This window comes from Salarias fasciatus, chromosome 13 (assembly GCF_902148845.1).
Source record: "Salarias fasciatus chromosome 13, fSalaFa1.1, whole genome shotgun sequence".
Classification (NCBI taxonomy): Eukaryota; Metazoa; Chordata; class Actinopteri; order Blenniiformes; family Blenniidae; genus Salarias; species Salarias fasciatus.
The window spans coordinates 18,144,598-18,166,693 of record NC_043757.1 but is presented as its reverse complement, the minus strand read 5'-3'; the positions used below and the strand labels follow the sequence as shown (position 1 = coordinate 18,166,693).

General features: G+C 41.8%; 2 protein-coding genes across 3 annotated transcripts; one reads left to right on the top strand and one right to left on the bottom strand.

Annotated features, from left to right (window-relative positions):
* Window positions 1-684: 684 nt before the first annotated feature.
* On the top strand, window positions 685-13,793 carry cdhr1a (cadherin-related family member 1a). 2 transcript variants are annotated; one of them, XM_030106084.1, is made up of 17 exons: window positions 685-804; window positions 1,996-2,091; window positions 2,441-2,586; window positions 2,710-2,760; window positions 2,857-2,946; window positions 4,234-4,320; window positions 4,905-5,021; window positions 5,088-5,231; window positions 5,847-5,925; window positions 6,034-6,134; window positions 6,264-6,467; window positions 7,033-7,185; window positions 7,461-7,625; window positions 8,594-8,661; window positions 11,505-11,733; window positions 11,817-12,074; window positions 13,204-13,793. In XM_030106084.1, the coding sequence occupies exons 1-17, from the start codon at window positions 744-746 to the stop codon at window positions 13,762-13,764; spliced, it is 2,610 nt and encodes an 869-aa protein (XP_029961944.1). In that variant the 5' UTR covers window positions 685-743; the 3' UTR covers window positions 13,765-13,793. The 2 variants fall into 2 exon arrangements, with proteins under 2 accessions (XP_029961944.1, XP_029961945.1); XM_030106085.1 differs by lacking the exon at window positions 13,204-13,793 and adding an exon at window positions 12,390-12,713.
* Window positions 13,794-18,372: 4,579 nt separating this feature from the next.
* Window positions 18,373-21,418, bottom strand: lrit2 (leucine-rich repeat, immunoglobulin-like and transmembrane domains 2). Its single transcript, XM_030106090.1, has 3 exons — window positions 21,309-21,418; window positions 20,361-21,151; window positions 18,373-19,184 (listed from the first exon to the last, which is right to left on the bottom strand). The coding sequence occupies exons 1-3, from the start codon at window positions 21,416-21,418 to the stop codon at window positions 18,373-18,375; spliced, it is 1,713 nt and encodes a 570-aa protein (XP_029961950.1).
* Between the last annotated feature and the right edge of the window lie 678 nt (window positions 21,419-22,096).

The window sequence follows — 22,096 nt, the reverse complement described above, 5'->3', positions numbered from 1 at the left end:
ATTAAGGGAATCAGTGGAGTTCTTAATCAAATATATTTAACACATCAGCGTGTGGGCAAATAAACTGCTCCATGAAAACTGCACTTTCCAAAACAATTTCAGTGTTTTTTTAATTGTCAGTAGTAATTAATTGCATCATTTTACATCCTTTGTGAGAATAATTTCAGACACCATATTACTGTCTGCTCTCATCTGAATCTTCTATATTTAGTGATCATTTGACTAATTGAGCAAATCAAGAACTTTTTTCTTCCAATATTTTACAATGCATCAGATGGTCTGAGAGAGCAGAGCCGACATGGCTGAACTATTGACCCGCATCACTGCATCAAGTTTGGCATCTGACATGTTTGTTTTCCTTCACCAAAAGAAAACAATAAAACAAAACCAAATGTATTCACCACACATATTAATCAGATTATGGCGCATGGTAACGCAAACAAGCTTGATCAAACGTTTTCTTTGTAAAATATTCAGAAGAATCCTGATACAGCCATTCATCTGCTCAGTTGCATGCATGTGCTTGTTTTTGCAGGTGAAGGCATCTCCTGATTGGTGGCTGTTGAAGCCCCGTTTTCCTGCAGGGGCCCTGCAGGAACCCTTAAGATTCATTGGATTAGCATGTGAGCATCTGCCTTCAGCCTTTTCCAGTCTCTCACAAACACCTTAAGAGCTGCCTCTCATGTGCAGGACTGTCCACGGAGCCGTCTTCATGGTGCGCTTCCACCACTTCATTCTTTAGGATGAAGAATGTAAAGATATTACATTTGCCTCTGATTTTTCTGTTTGTACATGCCTGCTTCGGTAAGTGTCCCTCATCTTTCAGTTGTGTAGAGTTGACTTATGCTGCTGTGAACAGACTGTCAATACTATCCAGCCCCGTTTAGGATTCTCTTGGTTTATTTATTGTTTTAATCTTTCTGGATTTATTTGTATTTTGCTTACTGTTGGTTCACATTGTGCTTTACATGCTTATAAATAGTTGTATTGCTTTGCTGTTTTACCCCTACTGATGTGATTGGTTTGATCCACGAGTTTTATATTAAATTTCATGTAATTCCAAGCATCACTAAAACTGTATTTAAATGACTGTGGAAGTACAAACCAATCAACAGAGATCTATGACCTATGTATGGAAAAGGTTTCATAGGTTGACGTAACTCATGTGTAATCCCAGTCACACTATTAGAGGGAGGAGGAGGAGGAGGAGGAATGAGCACGGTTGACACAGCCTAGTTTATGCCGGCTGAACAAATAAGGAAATTTGTGTTAATTAGATCCTTTCTTAGTTTAAACCTTTTTTTCGATAAAGCTTTTGCTCTTTGAAAGTCTGTTGATTAGGGACATGCATCTGTGGGATGAGCAGCAGAGCTGAGAATTTAGCATTGCATCCTTAAAACATATCGCCCTGGCGTCTTTTCCCAAATAACTTATTCTGCTGGATTTTGGCTCTTGCTTGGATGAGCAATTGATGTTTGAAAAGAAAACAACATATTGGCAATTGAACAGCAAATGAAATGACCAAACACAAGGCTCATCAGCACGCGGATGAGTCACACACAGTCACAGGATCCTGGTTCCTCCTGCTGCTCTGCAAACATGGCTACCCTGGCATGGGCCGCACACCCAGACTGATCCCACAAATGTCCAATGGGGTTGAGGTCAGGACTGCTGGCAGCTCACGTGCACCAGAAGCTCAAACAGGAGTCAACAGCAGAATAATCTGTTCGGCCTTGGCAGAGAAAAATTTTTGGCTTTTTTTTTTCATTGGTGTAACTCACATATGCAGCTCTATTGCTCATCCCACAAATGCATGCACTGTGTTATTGTATCGAATGTTGAATCCTGGATTGAATCTTTAATGTGATTATTGAAGTATATGTTAAAACTCATCAGTTTATTTGGAGATAGGGTCACATTGTCACACTTTCTGATGAATTGCATAATAACCTGACATTTAAACACCTCCTGATGGATTTATATCGTTCCCCTCAGCACAAGCGGACTTTGCCCCATATTTCTATGACAATGGACCCTACAGCCGCAACGGGAACCTGGCCTTCTTCAGCCTGTCCGAGGACACAGCTGTCGGTGAGCTCCACTTCTAATAGAAAACTTACGGCAGAGCGGTGGAGTGTGTGCATGCCATGGGCGCCCGTTTCGGAGAGTCCCGGACGGTAAATTGTCTTGGATGAATGAGCAGATGTTGCATGTGCTCACAACATGCTCATCTGCTGCTGCCACCTGTTGAAGTGAGGAACGGTTTGCTGGCCGTGAATGTGCTGCAGCTGTCCCTCCACACCTCGCTTCAGTCAGGAGGCCCGTGAAACCAGTGCTCACTGTGTCCGGGCCGCTTCCTCAGCATTCGACTTCCTGTTGGATGGTTGTTGTTTTTGTCGTGGAAAAGTCAGGTAACGAGTGAATTCCTGTTTCTCTCCAGGCACTCAGATCTATTGCCTCAATGGCACAGACCCTGAAGGTCAGGAGGTGAGGTACGGTCTTTCCTTCGATCCCGGCTCCAAAGAGTTCTTCAGGATTGACCCCAAATCTGGAAACATCACATTAATAGAAAAGCTGGACAGAGAGGTAAAGTTACCATGACGCTATTGTTACTTCATCTGTTCATTGCAGATTAAACTTAGTTAAAAGCTAAAAAGTTATCACAGATTTTAATGTCATCATAGTCACTTATTTGTCGTTTTTGTTCAGAAACAAGATTCTATTGATGTTCTGGTCAGCATCACAGACGGTAAAAGCAAGGTAATCCCTTATCATTCATTGATATATTCGTACATTAAATCTAATCTTTAGCATGGTTTTTGTTGATGTGTCCTGCAATTTTCTTTTTTTCTTCAGGTTGTAGAAAGAGTCACCATATTTGTAATGGATGCAAATGATGAAAAGCCTGAATTCAGAAACATGCCTGCATTCATCGATGTGGTTGAAGTAAGTTAAAACAAAATGCATAAAACTCTTGCTACACGAGGACCAAAATTTCTTGAGAGAATGTGTTAACTGTCAACGAAAACAGGATACGATCATGTCTGATTCTGATGAACCCATGTCTTATCACTAGTAGAGCACAGCATCTGATTCGGTGTTCAAAGTTGGATAAATTCTTTATTAATTCAAGAATATGAGTTCATTTTGAATTTGATGCAAGCAAAACCTCTCAAAGTTGTGAGGTGTTTTGCCATCTGCTCTCCGTGTGACACCTCTTCTTTTGTAACTGTCTTATACGGCTACCAATGCAGACTCAAGCTGTTCAACAGTCCTCAGCCTTTTTGATTGAGTTTGAGTTTTATCTATTGGTGAAACGTCTGCACAACACCATGCTGTTATAATGGATGCAAGATGCTGCCCAAAGAAAGAAAAGCTTGAAGAAGAAATGGTTAGGATGGAAATGCATGTTGATTTGAAACTTTGCGTACATATACTGTACATATGCATGTCTGTCAATATTAATAGAATCCAGTGAAATCAGATGCTCTGGATTTTGATCTGTGTGTTCAAAGCTAAATGGGCCTTCTCTATAGTCCTCAGCGGGACACAGCAGAAACATTTTGTTGTCTGTCAGATTACTGAACAGTTTGCAAATTTGAATCAGTTGATTTTAATTAAGCCCAGAGACAGTGCCCTGGTTGACTACAGCTCACAGTTTCGTCTTTACGTGACTCAGCTTCACACAAACTACATTTTCCATACATGGGTGGTTCCTTGTTCAGAAAGAGTTCTCCAGATTCTCTGAATGGCTTGATGGTGCCACACATGCGCTGCTGATAATGGAAACTCTGACCTCTTACAGTTCTTATATTGAGGATGATGAGGATAGTTCAATTGTTTCACAGTTCTTACCTTCAGAATGGAAAGTACTTGATTCATATTTTTCCTGGTTCAGTTTTCTTTTCTTACTGCTACATACTCTTCCTTACTCTTCCTTTTGTTCCCAATGTCCGAACTTTTTTTCTAAATGTTTGACAGCTGTCAAATCCAAAATGAGTTGATTTTGCCATGAGATGATAGAAAATTTCACATTCTCATCATCTGATATGTTCTACTTTGAGCATAATGTGGGTGTATGAGATTCACAAAACATTGTTTATATCCAGTCATCATTCACCAATTTCAAAACAAGGTATTAGGTGAAATAGTAACGTACTGTGACAGTAATGTTGACGTGTTGTAACTCCTCTGGTAAGTTTCACACGAATGACCTTGTGCCTCTTGTTTCAGACAACGGAGTCTGGAAGCAGCATTTACAAAGTGGAGGCCGTCGACAAAGACACAGGCTCCGGGGGCTCAGTCACTTATTACCTCCAGGTACCGCTTCGCTGTCAGGAATACTTCACATTTCATCCTACTGTCAGTCTTCTTCATGACACAAATTATGAATAAGCTCTTCTTCTTTTTTTTTTTTTTTTTTTTTCAAGTTTTCACATTATTTCCATTCCCCTGTGTGTATTTGTACATGTGCCTGAATAAGCTGGCGCAGTTATGAGGATGAGGGATTAAATTACAATTACATTTATGCCAGGTATTGGTGGCTTTAACGGCTGCTTTGGCAGAGAGTGGCTGGAAACGTCGCTTTGCACTTTGGGCTATTAGGACTAAAGAACAGCTGGCCTGCAAGTGGCAGTGATGAGTGAGGCGGCTCACATCTGGACACAGCAGCTCCCACCTGCCCGCTCTGCCTGCCTGCGTATGGGTTCTTTAATTCCAGATGGGCTATGTACATAATGTGGCCTAGTTCACGTGCCTACTGAGTGTTTATGTGCAACCGTCTGACTACTTTTCATCAACTCACATATGAATGCTTGAGTAGCGGTGTAGGAGTTTCAGCAGCCAGCTTGTAGTTGGGTTACCTTGTCCCCAAATAAAATCAGGATTTTGTTCCTCTGTTACAGAGTCAACACTTCAGTTTGTTCACGGTTGACAGACACAGCGGTGTCGTACGCATCAAATCTGGAGAGATGCTGGACTATGAAAAAACCAAGACACACTTTATCACCGTCATCGCAAAGGTATTTTATATGTGCAATGCACTAAATGACTTCCAGGATTCAGTCTTGAACCTGCGTGTGTTTCAGGACGGTGGCGGTAACTTCAATGGCAAGGAGCAGTTTCTGTCCTCCTCAGCTACTCTGACTGTCAACGTGATCGACGCACAGGACACTCCGCCGTCTTTCATCGGGACGCCGTACTTCGGCTACGTTTATGAAATATCTGTTCCGGTAAGCATGAAAACATCAAGTCAGTCAAACACATTCCTGTCTAATGTGCTCCAGGTGTTCCTCTTGGATTAAAATGTCTCTGAATTGTTATTTTTACGGAGCCCTTTACAGTGTTAAAGATGAACAATAGAAACCCAATAAACAGTTATTTCACGCCATGAAGCTTTACTTGCTGGCATTTCACAGCCGGGCCCAGACGTCTCCTTCAGCTTTATCACGATCACCAAATGTCACCAGAGCAGCTCATCGCAGGGAGATTACACAGCCTGACTTTCATCCAAATGGGATTAATTAAAAGTATGACATTTTGATGTGGCATTGAAGACGTGGCATAGGATAGACTCTGGTTTGTTGCGAATACCTGTGTATACCAATAAGTCTTATCAATTCTCATCAATTGCTACTTTTTGGTAAAGGTATTTCAGAAGTATTGAAACATTTGAATGTGTTTTCATTCAGTACTGACTGAAAAGAATGTTTTTGATTTTAACATGCATTAAAGCATTGTTTGTTTGCCAACATATCATCAGTTTCAAGTGCAATATTCATGATATTTTAGTTGGTTTCGGCCTTTTGTTTTAAAAATAAGACGTCTTTTTCATTGTTTCACTTTAGGGATCTGAAATAATCACTGTTATTGCCAAAGATGGTGATGTGGGGAACCCAAATCCAGTCCGATACTCATTTGTTGATGGTGAGCCTTTCATTCACAGAAAAGAACAATATAAAAAAGAAACATTGCTGATTTATTTTAATAATGTGACGTTGTTATTGTTTGTGCCCCTGCTATTGGTTTCACCAGGTGATGATGGTGTGTTTAGCATCAATAAAACAAGCGGTTGTATCTCTCTGCTGACTCAACCCATTTTTCTGAAGAGAGAAATATTCAACATTCAAGTCAAGGTAAGTTCATGTTCACTCATTCTGTCCAATAGGAAGTTACGGATGAACACAGCGACCGTAATCTTGACGCTGATAATATGATTGTAAACATAGACGGTGAATGACGTGAGTTTTCCGCTCTGCTGGCAGGCCTCAGAGGTCAGTCCGGCAGGCCGCCTTATGGACTACGGAGTGACCATCGTCGTGATTCGTGTGGTTGATCTGAATAATAATCCACCGACTTTCTATGGAGTGAACGGCCCTCAAAATGTGTTTGAGCTGACCATGTATGAGCATCCGCCGGAGGGGGAGATACTCCGGGGACTGCAGATCATAGTCAACGACTCCGATCAAGTGAGCGCCGTCAGTGTTTTGACATTTGTTGTACAGCGGCTACGATTGGCATGAACGAGACCCCAGGACCTCCAGGGATGTTTCCCCGTGACCCTTGTCTGGGCAGTAACAGCCTTGCACACTGGCAGTATCACACCCTGCCATTTTTATCTGAAAAATTACAAGTGCAAATTAAACGGCACTCCCTTACTGTGCTATTTGTCAGATTATGCAGGTGTCTTAGTGTTTCCAGCTTCTTGTGCTATATCACTCACGTCCAAACGGCTGATTTTCTCTTATAATACTGTTACAACATCATGCAGACTATTTCTGTCCATTCATATTATGTTCCAGGGAGGATTTTATTGCAGCTACTGATACCATCCTATTGATTTCCCTTTACCTTGCTATAAAAGGACACAAAGCTTTTTGTTTGATTGAACAGACTACAGTACATATCAGATTATAGGATGTTTCTCCATTTTAAAGGCAGCTTGGTATCAAATGCAGATTACTGTGAGTGAGCTTGAACAAATATAGCATTACTCTCTCAAATGTTTCCTGATGTGTTTGTCTACTTTTTCAGGGTGCGAACGCTAAGTTTAACCTGAGACTGATCGGACCAGGACGAATGCTGCGGGTCGTCCCCCAGACTGTCCTCAACGAGGCCCAAGTCACAATCCTGGTTGAGGACTCTGCTGCCATGGATTATGAGAAGCATCAGTTTCTGACGTACAAGGTAACGATAACATCACATAAATATAGAAGCCAAAAGCACAAGAGGGGATATATGGAAACATTCAGTAATTTACTCCCGCATAAGTCCGTACTGGACCCTGCCAAAAATTGCTCTTCAAGTAAATTTTCCAACATTTTTAGATGAGATGAAAACTCAATTATGTGTACTTTTAAAATAGTGCATAGTAGCAGTTTATTACCAGTGTCTGTTTATTTAATGAAGCCCTACTTCATGCTTTTTTTTCTCTCTTTTTTCCTGTTCTTCCTCCTCTCCAGCTGCTTGCAGTTGAAATTGATACTCCGGAGAGATTCAGCGCCACTGCAGACATTGTCATTCATCTCTTGGACACCAATGACAACGCTCCCAAGTTCTCCTCTGATTACTACATCGCCAGAATTCCAGAGAACTCCCCCGGCGGCTCCAACGTGGTGTCAGTCACGGTGAGCGAGCTTCCATCCCCGTCTAAAAATACACGCCATCTCTAACGTACGTCACGCAGAACTAAAGAGAAATGCTGATTTGAACAAAATGCTCCGTCGGGCCGCTAATTCCCTAAATGTAGACTTTTTGGACAGTGGGGGGGTTGGGATGGGATAATATGTGAAAACATGTAGATAAAAGCTTGGGGAGGTAAGCTGCCAGATGGCTATCACTTTCATTTTGTTGTGTAACAGCAGATTCACAGACTCTCCCCCCGTCCCCGTCGGCGCTCAGCAGCACATGCGGCTGCAGCACCAAAATACGTGGTGAAGTGAAACGAACACTTTCAAAGGCGTGAAAAAAAAAAAAATTGATTGATTTTCAGACCCCGTCATCCTTTGCCCTTGTCAGCTCGTATCAGCTCAAAGCGACAGGCAGCCTCGCTAATAAATCCCGCCTTTTCATGAACGCCACGCAGGCTGGGTGCTTTGATCCCAGGCAATTTCAATCAGATAAAAGAATAGTCAACAAGTGACCTTGGGCACGCAGAGACAGTGAACAGGCAGCCCAGCAGCGCCACAGAGAAAGATTAGCTGTTGCTCATGATAATGTTCCTGTGATATCAAAGATCTGTGTTTTTACAGCTGACCCCAGTAACATCCTGCGCCGCTCCAGCGTTGATTCAGTGCGTCTGCTGGCCCACTGGCAGACCATCCATGTCTGTGCCCTTTCATTTTGGAAAAGGATACAGGCATATCCAGTCAATATGTTGTGGTTTGGAAAGGAAACAAAACAGCAGAAAGCCGGCTGCGAGCCTGACTTGAACCCAAAGTGATGGCACTGCACGGCTGGATTTGTACAACATTTGAAAGTAGCAACTTGCATAATAATCTGGAAATTGTGTTGAGTTTATCTGTCTTATACAAGAGCCACAACCGAACACCACATTTTATTTTCTCTATAATCTGCTGTTTTGGTGTGTCTGCAGGCAACTGACCCCGACTCGGGATCCTGGGGCGATGTCAAATACTCTGTCTACGGATCAGGGGCTGACCTGTGAGTACAAAACAATGGCTCAATTTTACAAGAGCGACTCTTAAAACATTTCCTTTGAAGACTGTTTACTTCTGAAATTTAATGGATAAATCTCTGACAAGCAAATGTATAATTAAAACCAAATACGATAGACCTTCATACATACTGAAATCAAAATACGCCTGCTCAAATAATGTTATCTTGCCATCACAATAGTATTTAATGATCATAAGATCTTTACTTTGCACATCAAATTAAATTCTTATTAAGATTTATTTACATCGTCGCATATGCCAACAAACCCATACTTGTTCAAACTCGGTGTGACCTTCTGTGTATAATCAATTTTTGTGCAAAGTTTGCTATCTATGGAGAGAAACAGCTCAAGGCATTAAAAGGAATGTGCATCCAGACCTCAAATATAAAGAATTATAAACATATAAAGACAGATATGTCTGAAAATTTTAATTAATATATGTCCAAGTAAATTTAAGCAACAGGCCATAGCATGATACACACACGCACACACGCCCACACACACACACACACACACACACACACACACACACACAGTCTTGTATTTCTATCCTTGTGGGGACCGTCCATTGACTCCCATTCATGTCTAGCCCCTAACCCTGACCCTTACCCTAACCCTAACCCACACCACAACAAAGCCTAACCCTAAAGAAATGTTTTTGCACTTTTACTTTTTTCAGTAACAACAACATGGTCAAGAAAACACTGTTTCTCCTACTTAGGACCGGAAAAAGGTCCCCACAAGGCACGTCGTTTCACGTTTTGCTATCCTTGTGGGGACATTTGGCCCCGACAAGGATAGAAATACAAGAACACACACACACACACACACACACACACACACACACATATATATATAAGGGGAAAAGTTTAAAGAAATGTTTTTAATGCCGGAGCTTTCTCTCCTTTATTGCTTCTATTGAAGTACCGAAGTCCAGAGGATTTGCTGTTGTTTTTTCTACAACTCAGGTTTTATTAGTTTTCCTACTAGAAACCCAAGCTCCAAGAAAAAAGTCTGGGGCTCTGTTCTCACTTAATGAGAACGCACAGGGTATCTGCAGCTGGCACCTCCAGACTGGAGCCCTGAAAATCACCTCTTGCTTCTGGAAACTGTTCCACTGTCTGGAGGCTTGGTTTTTAAAGACTTGTTGTTTAGTGTCGTCATACAAAAGGACAGGTGTGTGTCAGTAGGGATGCGTTTAATCTCTCAGGACTTCCAGTAACCCTTTACTTCATTTGATCAAATGTAGGTGGAAAGTATTTTTGGATCTTGCAGTCCAGATTTTGTGCTCTGTAGCAATGAATTAGAGGATATACGGGACGTCACATGGCATCGAGGAGAAGGATTTCCAAAATAAGCAGAGGAGAGAGCATTTAGAGCATTTTGGCTTAGTGCATTTTTTTTTTCTATTTGAAACCATTTTGAAACTGTGTCACCTCAGATTATTTCCCAAAATTTGGATGCTAGCACAAAACCGGTCTCATATCTTCGTGGCTGTATTTTCCAGTTCAAACCATTTCAGAAACAAAAGCAAAATGTTGTTCAATACTTTAGGGCGGCAGACACAGGACCACAAAGTCATGATCTCTGCTTCCTCGCCTTTGGTCTGTTTAAAGCCTCTAATAGGATTTGTGGAGAAAATAGACTGCTATTTGTCTCTGACAGTCCTACACTGGTACAAAGTCACTGTAGGAAAACTGGACAAGTCAGTGAGTAAGACCGTCACACTCCACAGTCGCTCACTACGCTCACTAATTTGTTTTCAGGAAAAGAAGCTGAGTTGTTTCATTGTAGCCCTGAAAAGCTCTTTGAAACGACCAGTTAAAGCCAGATTCATGCTGTGAAGTTCAGGGATTATGTTAAAGGAACATCAGCACACATGAACTATGCATAAACATGCCTCAGGAATTGAGAATTTAGTGGAGAAGTGTATTTAACCGCTGCGGAGGCTTCAAAACCTGTGAACATTTTGTGTTCCTTGATTTCTTACCACAAGATATGCTTCTCCCATGAAAAGAAACATTCTCTTGTAAAATGGAATTTGTGAAAATAAATATATAGCATGCACACAAACCCTGAAATACTGAAACAATAAAATGTTTTAAAGTAATTAATATCGGTAGTTTTAGACTTTAATTATCACATTCCAAATACTGTTGTTTTGAATAAGATTAAAATTACAGAAATAGGCCTGATTGTACTTGTTTGTGTTTGTGCAGACAAAACCCTCAGAAGTCACTGCCATATCCGCTGTTTGCAAGATTGTAACTACCATTACAAACCAGCAAGAAAATAATTTTCAGGACTCATGGTTGATTGAATTTTGAACTTTTGAAAATACCGTTCTAGTTTATTCTCACCCTCTCAGCTCTCTGGCTTCTGGGTTTGGCTTCATGCTTCTTTGAGCACGCACAAAAAAATAAAGGCTTTCATACGATTAGGACTCAGTCAGGAATCTGAAGAATAACAAAATAATGGGCCTGAAGCAAAGCTTGTTGTTTTAACAGACAAAGACTTTCTTCTCTCTGTATCCTACCTAATCCTCTCTGCAGGTCTTGATTTGGTTTGGTTTGTTTATGCCACCTAATTAGCTACTTCTATGACTTAATATTTTCTCGCAAAAAACAAATCTCAACACTGAGTGAAAAAACACCTTATTGCCAAAATATCCATCCAACCATCGCAGTGGTCATGAAGTTTCTGTCCCCGACACAGTCCTCAGCTGACGCAGCGATCACAACCAAAGTGTTCTGAGTCTGTCGGCAATCAAAAGAGTGAAGCAGCGAGTTCACGAGTCGGTTTCAAGTCCGAACGTCACGGTTTGCAGGTTTCTGATCCAGCCTGAATCAGGCATCATCTACACTCAGCCGTGGGCCAGCCTGGATGCAGAGGTGCGCTCCAAGTACAACTTCTACGTTAAGGCGGAGGACACAGAGGGCAAGTACAGCCTTGCTGAAGTCTTTGTGACGGTGTTGGACCTGAACGATCATCCACCTTCTTTCAATGACAACTTCCTGGAGACCACCATGGTGATCGGCGCGCCAGTGAAAATAGAGGTAATCAGTGTCTTGACCTGTAGATCAAATATACCCAGATATTGTACACAGCCTTATCTTTTTCCTCAAACGCCTTCCCGCAGGCTGTAGATGACGATGCCGAAGTGCCCAACAACGTCATCCAGTACGCCATCATGAAAGCCGAGCCCGACAACAACATCTTCGAGATCAACGCTGACACCGGCGAGATTATGCTCAAGTCCTACATCAAGTCCATGGCCATTATTCAGAACATCACCAAGCACCGGGACTGCACCTGGTCCTTGGTGGTGCAGGCCCGGGACCGAGGCCAGCCGTCCTTCAGCACCACCGCCGTCATCAAGATCGACATCACCGAAGCTGTAAGTTCAAAACACGTTCGACAGTTGAGTTTTAGGTACATTGAATCATGTAACACTATAGTCTCTTCTTTTCTGGCTTTGCCTTCTGCACAGCTTTGACAAATCAGAGTCTGTCTTCTTATTGAAAAACACATCTTATTCTTGCAGATGTTTTGCGACATGTTTTCATGTAGTCATTTTCAGTAATTACTAGACTGGGGACAAACTCAGGGACAAGCATGTTTTCACAGCACTGATAAATAACTCAGACTAATTGAATGTGATGATGTGTGCAAGAATCTGAATCTCACACAGATGCAATTGTCATGTTTTCAGATCAAATCCAGATTTTTCTCATACTTCATGGGCCTAAGGAAGCGTCCGGCGGCCGTGTTTGGGATTTGTTTGACCATTGTCATCTTCGCCATTTCATTGACTATCTTCATTTCAACTCTTATTTACTGGAACTCTGTGAAAAAAACCCGTGTACAACCTCAGGGCAAGATCAGAAAGATTATAAAGAGGCCTGTGCCATAAACAAAAGCTTGCCTTGCGATCATCAGCACAGCAGTACACTCGTTTTTATTCTGCGAATTTGAAGCTATAAATTTTTGAAGGACTTTGTTGTAGTGCTAGACTGTGTCTGTAAAAGAGTACGGAGCACAATGTTGAAAAAGAAAAACCCTTTCAGCACTTCCACATGCTTTGAGTCCACATTCTGACCACACATTTATCGAGAGTTTATATGGATTCATCTGGATTGCAACCAATGTTTCTCTCTGATATGCTGCATGGTCTCGGCTACAGGTCTCCCAGTCAACCTCTCTGATCTTGTCTTGACAAAATCTATATATTTTTCTTAATTTAACTTTTATTTAACCAGAAAAAGAAAACCCATTGAGATCGAGATCTCTTTTATAAGGGTGACCTGGCCAAGAGGTCCACAGCGCATGCCACAGCATATTTAAACTCAATACCATCACATATTATCACTCAGTAATTCTCCGTAATCCTTTAGAATATACACATATATACACATTATAGCTTTTATTTCACATGATAGTTTCAACATGTACGACAGGACAGCTCATTTTTGTGTGACAGAGTGTGATTTTAGCTGGATGTGAATTCTCCTTGTGCTCTTTTACAGACCCAACTCAAAGGGGGGCCTTTGGGACCATTTTTATTGCAGGGTAGAAACAAGCCTTTGCAAATCCTAGGCATGCTTGCTGGTATCATTGCTCTCATGGTCACACTCACAGTCGTCATCTCCACTGCGATATTCTTACGCAACAAAAAGTCCAATCGGATCCTACCGAACCGCCGTGTCCGGAGACGGCCTCGGAGGGAGAACACCTGGACTCTTAAGAATCCCTTCAAGAAGCCAGAAACCTCTGGAGCCAAATTCAGAGTTGAGGAAGAAGAGGAGCGGGAGCCGGGGGTAGTGGTGGAAAATGTCAACTATAACAACAATGTCAGTAACATTAGGAGACAATGGCCCCCACCTCCGCCGCCAAGTGCGCCTTCTCTGCCGCCCCCACCGCCTCTGTGTACCCCAAGAGAGCGGCAGTGGGCCGTACCGACCGTCTCTGCAACAGTGGGGCCCAGACCCAAGAAGAAGCCTGTGATCACAAGGCAGGACACGGTGAATAAAGCTCTGGTTTCAGAGCTCAAGATGAGGCTGGAGCAGAAGAGGATGCAGAACAACTGATTTTGCTCGATGATTGGCAAGAAAAAAAAATCTCCTCACAAACTCCAATTGGTGTTTTTTTTTTTTTACTGACTTTTTGTTGTCTTCTTTTATCCATCTTCCCACACAACTCTGCTCTTACTTAGAAAAGTGAGGTATTGAGAAATATGATCCATTTGATCCTGTGAGATGATAAAAGTTTCAGAGCAGCCATAAATAGACCTTGAGATGGGACTGTGGACGACACAAATGTTTCCAAGGTCAAAAATAAACACAGACACTTGCAGTGTTTATGTGTGTGCGTGCTTGTGCAAACTGAAACACCATAAAAGCGAATAAGGACTTCATATTGTTTGTACCTGAAAAAATATCCTCTCATCTTGTTTCCTTCCTGAGGTTTTCAGTTCACTACCGAAGCATCTGCTTTATGTTCAGCCTTCAGTGTCATGTTGTTGCAGGTTCCACTCTTTGCATGATATGGTGACACACTTAAAGTCAGATCTCTTGTTGGGAGGGAAAACTCAGCCAGCTTTCAGCTAGCGGGACTGTTTATTTGGGATTCCACCAAGCTCCTTACAAGAGATTTCATGACACTTGGATTGACTAAAGAGATCAGCGTGAGGGAAACGAACCAAAGTGTTCATGGCTGGAAGACCTTTAATCCTACCGTACAGGTGTAAAATACTGTCTGGGACCATGTTTTGCGGAATTCCCCCTTTTTTTTTCTTCTTTAATTCAAAAGGACACTTTTGAGTTGTCTCTTCTGTGGCAGTACGTCTGTTTCAGCAAAGGTGTTTTTTTGTTTGCACATTGTCATAAACCTGATGCTGTCAGAACACCTGTATTCATTTTGCTACTAATAAAAGCTCAATGTTTGTAATTTAAGCAGTGGCAGAGTTTTAAATTAAAAATGAAAAAAGAAAAAAAAACCACTATATTGTACAAGGAGGTTTTCGGTGACGGACTTCCCAAGATTCCCTGATAGAATAAATTGAAATATCAGGTAAGTCCCAAAGTGCTCTGCAACCACACTGAAGTGCTATGGTGGAGTTTAGCCATTAAAAGTGCTTCAGCAGAACATGTAATTGGAGCTCTCAGTTGGTTGCACATCTTATACAAAACTCAGAAGACTTTTCTTCAGGCTGCAGGTGGAGTCATGTGACATATGCTGTTGCTTCCATCTGTTGTCCCTTGAAATCCTTCTTAACAGGCCTGCAGATGCTCTACCGCCCCTTCCTGGAGACAGAGAAGAAGCTGCTTGGACCAGAGCTCCCAGACGAAATTCAACAACAAAGTCTAACTTTGCAGATGATTATTGGTGATACATTGCAATTATGTTATCTATAATATTACATTTAGGAGTCACAATAGGAATATGCTTAATATTAGGGCTAAATTATGTGTGCAGAGCCTTACACAACAATGTTACATATGTTGTTTTGATAGAACCAGATGCTGAGCAAATATATATGATGTATTATCCTGATACAAGCCCTTTTGCTCTCCTTGACTCTAACGTCAATGTCAGCACCACTAATTATTAAGTTACACTAAATCACCCGCTGGGTATTTGTGGAGACCTCAGCCAAACATGCACACTATTTCAAAGTTACATAAAACACAAAATTTGCAGATTACCGTCTGTAATCCAAAGACCAACTTGTTCATCTTTGCACAATATTGCATCGTTGGCTGGAAACCAAAAGTCCATCTGCCCTGATCTAGTTTGGACTGACAAGATGTGTGTGACTGGTGCTCAACTTTCTGCAGCCTCATCTGGCACATGTTCACATCAGTATGATGACGCACATCAGATAAAACACGTCACATGCACATGTCTGCAAACCTGTCATGCTTTGTTCATCAGGTAAAAGACGAGCGAAAAGATTCTTGAATAAGCAAAATGCCAAATTTTCTCATTTTATTTGGTTTTTGATGCTTGGAGTGAAATGAGGGAATATGAGGAGGAGCCCAAGTGATCATGCATTATGACATGTACAGGCCGCCAGGATTACTGGGCTGTTTGATAGAGGATTACAGAGTCGAAAGTTGCAAAGAGCATAGATGCTCTGGGACGAAAGAAGGCATGCAAGGCCGTAAAGCCACCGTGGCTGTTCAGCTCAGTAAAAGGTAATTAACACATTCATCTTTATTAACATAAACTGTGCAAACCAACATGTGAGGATGACTGTCTTCAAACATCGGCGCTCATGGCTGCAGCTAATGGAGCAGTCACACCTCTAAGGAAAAACAGAATGTGCCGTGTGCTGCAGCGGCTGAATCTGTGTTTACAGAGCTCACATTGTCTTGTGACATGCAGTGGATAAGGATTACAACAAAAGGCAACATCAATCCCCTCCTTCTGCAAATCATATAAACACATCTGAACAAGCAAGAAACAGATGTATCTGTGGCCCAGAAAAAAAAAGGAAAAAAGAGAGAGAGAGAGCTGCCAATCTCAGCCAGTCGTTTAAAACCCTCATGCGAGCCGGCCCCAGCAGAGATGAACAGATCTGTTTGCGTCACAACAGACAGCACATGGAGATGAAGGTTGTGGGGGTTGTGATCTGATCACCAAGTGACGGCCAGAGCGGGTATTTCAGAGGATGCCAGTGTTTGGGTATTATGTCAAGTGAACAATGCCATTGGCCGAGGCATATCCGATGTGCCATCTGTGTGGGCCGGTCAGGGCAGATCATGTGTGACGTGTGCTGTCTGCTGGCTTCGCAGAAGTGGTGGGGAACTGTGACGTACATGTACAGTGATACAGTGAGGATTAGATATTCGTCAACAAGCATGTACAATTTATAGAAACTCCTGATGTCCAGTGGTGAATTCAGTCCCTTACCAAAGAAAGGGAAACAAAGTATTTGCAGTCCTCAGTCCCCATGAGATTCTGTCTGAGCTGCACAGTTCAGCCTTGAGCTGATCAGACAGTTTTTTATGAACGGTTTTTACTTTTAAAGTCTGTACTTTAATCCAAAGACTTCATTCTGTGTAAAAAATAACATTTCCTCTTTTGTGCTGCACCACAGTTTTGATAATACAGTCTCCGTGCTGCACATTGGTATAGTGGCTGGCCCTCTTACCTCACAGCAACAATGTCCCTGGTTTGATTCTGTGCTTGGCCGTCTTCCTGTAAGGACTTGACTTGTTTTACTCCAGATTCCTTCCGCAGTGCAGAAGAATGAACGTTTCCATGTCATTGTGTGTATTTTGTCGATAGTGCACACTACCTTCAGCCAGATGGACTCAGGACGGATGAATCGGTGAATACAGTCTGCAGTGCAAATACAAAATTCCTCCAGCGCAGACCGAATGGCTTAAGATAAACTGTTGTGTGCATTCCTCAGAGTAACTGTTAAGTCTCCTATCAGACTGTGGTAGAAAAGAATTTGAGTATAACAAACAAAAGCTACTCTACTCTCACTGTTCACAAGTGTGAGAATATGAGCTTGAATTCTTTCTTTATTCTACCAATGTCTGAAATGTATAAATCAATATTGAAAAAAAAAATACTAGACACTCAAAAATCACACCATTTAATCAATGAATCCCATTTATTAAAACAGTTGAAGAGCATGTTACTTAGTAAACAAACAAACTACACAAAAGAAAAACAAGATGAATGTCTTTTTCACTTATTGTATTATCTTGTGCATAATTTGAGATAAGGTAAGATGATGGGAAACAGGTGCATAAACATCGCAAAGCACATATGAATGGACAATTTTATTAAACATAGACTTCATATCTATATATAACCAATGAACGATGTGGTACAGTATCTCACATTCAGTCAATCAACTAACACAATATCTGGACTAATATTGTTTTTTCATGTAATCATTGTCAGTTTCAGTTGAGAAATAAATGAAGAAAGACATCTGATAATGAGCACACAAGAAAATCAACATGAACATTTGCTTTTGACAAAGTGCACTGTTCTGTTTTGATTAGTTTTTTGTTTTGTTTTGGGTTTTTTTTTTCTTTTGTTACCTTTAGGACATCGGACATCATTGCTCCAAATCAACTGATGTTTGAAAACATGACAGCCTATCCGTTACTGTCAGTGTGATGAGGAACAGTAAAGAATCAGCTGAATATATAAATTCATACATTTATAGCGCTACTGCATATTCACTAACTATAGAGAAATAGAAATCTACCAACAAAACGCCAATACAAATAAGTCCGGATCAGAAGGTCATCTGAGTCGTCTTCCATTGAAATCAGTGATAAAGGCTTCATTCTGAGCAGCAAATTCATTGTAACAGACATTTACACTTTTCATTGTTATGAGACAAAAATGTCTTCCTTGTCACAGACACAAACTTCAGCACACAGATTTCTCTACACTGCTGCAAATCCTTGAATTACACCCTGGACAACATGGTCATCATTCACATCTTTGCAACAACCTCCTCGGCCTAGAACAGAGGAAGAGATAGAATTAAAACCAAGGCAGATAATATAATGATTCCTCTGAATATTGTGTACAGGTATGTCAAAGTTGAAATGTGAGGCCTATTTGGTTGTTTGTCAAAAATACTTGATATACAGTGAGATGCTTTTCTATGAGTACAGTATTTTGTGATGTTTTCTCTTGTCGAGTTCTCAGTGAGTGGTTTAATATAGTTCAGCTGTGGGTCTGCTGTGGTCGGCTTTGAACTTATGCAGTCTGTCATCTGACCTCCTCCTCACCTTCCTGTCTTCACTGGAGTCTTTATTAACCAGGCCCTCATCGCTGGCGGCCTGCAGGCTGTCAAAGGTGCCCTGCCTCTCCCGCTCAATCATTGGTGAGCGGTTTTCTCTCCGCCGGTTCTTCCAGGACTGCAGGACGCCCTCCAGGCAGGCGAACTTCGTGTCGGTGGTGCAGGCATACATGCCGATAGGCACCGCCAGCACCATGGCTAGCACGATCACCACGATGTGAATGAGCTTCTCCCTCTGCTCCATCTCTGTAATGTCACTGCCCGTCACGAACACGATGCACTGGCCTGCACGAGGCGCCTGGTTCTTCAGGGTGACACAGATCTCGTATTTGGTTGCGGGCATCAGATCAGAAATGGAGTAGGTGTGAATCCCCGGGCCGATGTAGATCGTCTCTTTCTTATCGGCATCAGCACGGCCAAAGTGGATGGTGAACCAGGTTTCAGAGGGACGCTCCAGGGCTGCAAACCACTCAATGGAGATTCCTCGTACCGTCTGTTTGACGATACGGATGTCAATGTAGACGTTTTCATCGCCGGCGCCTGGAGGCGCGGGGAGGAGAGACGACTGGGAGCTGTCTGCAGAGTGGACGTCAACAAGGACGTCGATGGAAGAGTTTCCCATGAAATTGACTGCAGTGCAGGTGTAGATGCCGCGATCTGCAGCGTGAAGGGAGGGGATGACCAGCAGGGATCTGAGAGTATCGTCATCCACCCTCTCTGTGGATTCTGAAAGAACATGAATGATACGCCATTAAAAAAAAAATACAAGTCATGATGGAAAAATTTCAATTGAAAAAAGACATTTGGAGGAAAGTTGTTTTCTTGAAATAAAAACAAGTTATGCCATTATGTCCCAGTAGTTTCTTCCACCCTGACAATAAGCATATAAAAAACCTCCAGAAATGTGAGCTACAACTGTTTTTATCACAGCTATGGTTAAGTGTGATAGTACTTCGTGAGGCAGACAGGATAGTCTTGGTTAGGATTTTTTTTTCTATTTTAACTTTTTAACCTGAAAAGACAAGATGATAAGAAATAAGTGGAGGTTGTATTATTCATGATTTCAATAGAACTGAATTTATTATAAATGTTATGGAGAGAAACTAGAGTAATAGTAATGACAGTTTCAGATCAGAAAAAACGCATCGGATTAAATCAAAAAGGTGTAACTTAGAAGAATCATACTTTTTAATGCAGGTGGATCCAAGAGATTCAAGAATAATATCTTATATATGGAAAACATTTATAAGCCTCTACTTGGTGTGCAGAAAAGCATGCATGCCCTGAGAGTTGGTAGAGGCATATTTGTGTCTCAATTTCTCTGAGTGGACTGTGACTCCATTGCTTTCACTCTATGCATTTTATTTTAATTTTGTATGATCTCAAATCATTTACAATGAATGTACAACATGAACAAAAAAAGCTGAGCCTATATATTTTTTCTTAAAGTCATAAATAATGTTTTTGCTAGAGTGTGTTGAACCTGCTCTTATGATACTTTCCTCTTGGACATTTTTCATAAATGCCTCCAGTTTCAACCAAAATTTTAAAAAGATGACTGTAAATAACAGATATAGCACAGGTGAGTCCGTTGTTTGTGTCAGAAGTCACCTGCAGCAAGAGCTCCCCTCTGAAAGTTAAGTCTAATGATGCAGAGGTTTACCTAATTACACAGTGGCCCAACATTAGGCAGACAGCAGTCCACTGTAATCTCCAACAGTCTTAATCAACTCTGATGGTGTTTGGTGGTGATTATATCGCTGCTGGGCCAATATCCACATTTATCCTTCGTCGTCTTATGGAAGGAGTTACAGGCTGTGCGATTAAAATGTGTGTTTAAGTATCTAATTTGTCGCTTTGAGCTGGTGTGTGGATGAAACGCCGTGGACATCGCACTCTTACCATGAAATCCTCTGATTATCTTCAGACCATATGTCCACCACACTGCAGGGTCTGGCCTGGCCTTGGCGACGCACAGCAGGGTGAGGTTCGCGCCCTGCGCCAGGCTGACGTTCGCGGACGGCGCGCTGACCGCGGGCTTCATGCACGCCCGCAGCTCGACCTCATGAAAGAACTTCCCCGCTCTAAAGTCCGGCCCTGAGCAGGTCAAGTAGGAGTTCATCAGAATAATCGGGGGGCTGAGGGACCTGATAAACTCCACGAAGCCCTTCAGGCGGCAGTCGCAGAGCCACGCGTTGTCGTGGAGCGCCAGGACCACGTTGGACCCAAACGCGGTCGCATCCCGCTCCTCCGCGCTCTGTAGTTTTTGGTAGAGAGGCCAGTTTTGGAAGACCTCCTTCGATATCACCGTAAGCCGATTGAAGGATAAGTCTAAGTAAGTCAGACCTGGCAAAAATTTTAAGGCGTGCTCCGGCAGGACGTCCAGCTGGTTGTGCTTCAGGTCCAGGATCTGGAGCGCCGGCGTGTCCTCGAACGCTGTCCATGGTACTGAACGGAGCTTGTTCCCTTGTAAGCGGAGCTCGGTCAGATTCCCCAAACCCTCCAGGCCCTTTGAGTTTATCACTGTGATATCATTGAAGTTCAGCCACAGGTTTTCCAAGGCAGGAGTTTTGGAAAACGCCCCTCGGGGTATTTCAGTGAAGTGAGATTTTTCTATGCGTATTTTGGTCATATCATGAGGAAGGTTCTCTGGTATGGAACCAAACACGCTCTCCTCCATACAAATAAGTGACCTACGGTAAAAGAGAATAATTCATATCATAGTTTTATTGGAACTGGTTGATTTTTATATATTTTTTTTAACTTACCGTCACCCACCGACCCACATAAACAAGTTAAAAATACGTGACCTTATAAGACTGAACCTGGAAACCTGAAACCGGGTCTTACCTTCCATGGCGGTCTTCTACACAGCTGCATCCGAGCAAACAGTTTGAAGAAACTTCATTCGCCTCAGTACTCAACAAAACTATAACCAGCAGGCAACAAATTATGTCCATAGTCCGCGGCGGTTCCCTATATGTGAGGTCTGCATTCGTGCTCAAGACATGTCGAGTGTGACAGACTGCAGAAGCTCATTAAGGTTAATCCCTGACCGGAGCAAGTCTGAGGGAAGACGCGCGATAAACACTTATGGTGTCATTTGACCCACACAGGTGGCGTCTGTTTCTTATAACTTCATCAAATGAGATTGCAAAAAATAATTCACTGGTTATTTATACATTTAAATTTGGATTTGCCAAATAGTGAGAAACATGAGACAAACACTGTATTTGTTTTAAACGTAACATTTCCACTTCACAAGTCATACAACCGTTTTACTGTTTATTCATTTCTTTTTTGTGAAATTCGAAACAAATTGTTAAATTTATATGACTTTACAGCTTTGTAAAAATGAACCTCATTACTCTTGGCATTACTTTATCTGAAGAATTATTTAAAATAACAACTAGAACTAGAACTGAAACATTTGAGACAGTCTGGTACTCAATTTGGTAAATACTGGACTAATTGCTTGAAAATGCAATCATTTAATTACCAGTGAAACAATCAGATTCCCCAAACAAACAGAATTAATATTTTACTGAATGTAAACACAGCTTCAAGTAAAGATAAAACTGGAGATGTGAAGAAGAATTATTAAGGGACACAAAGCATCAGTCACTAGATAAATTAAA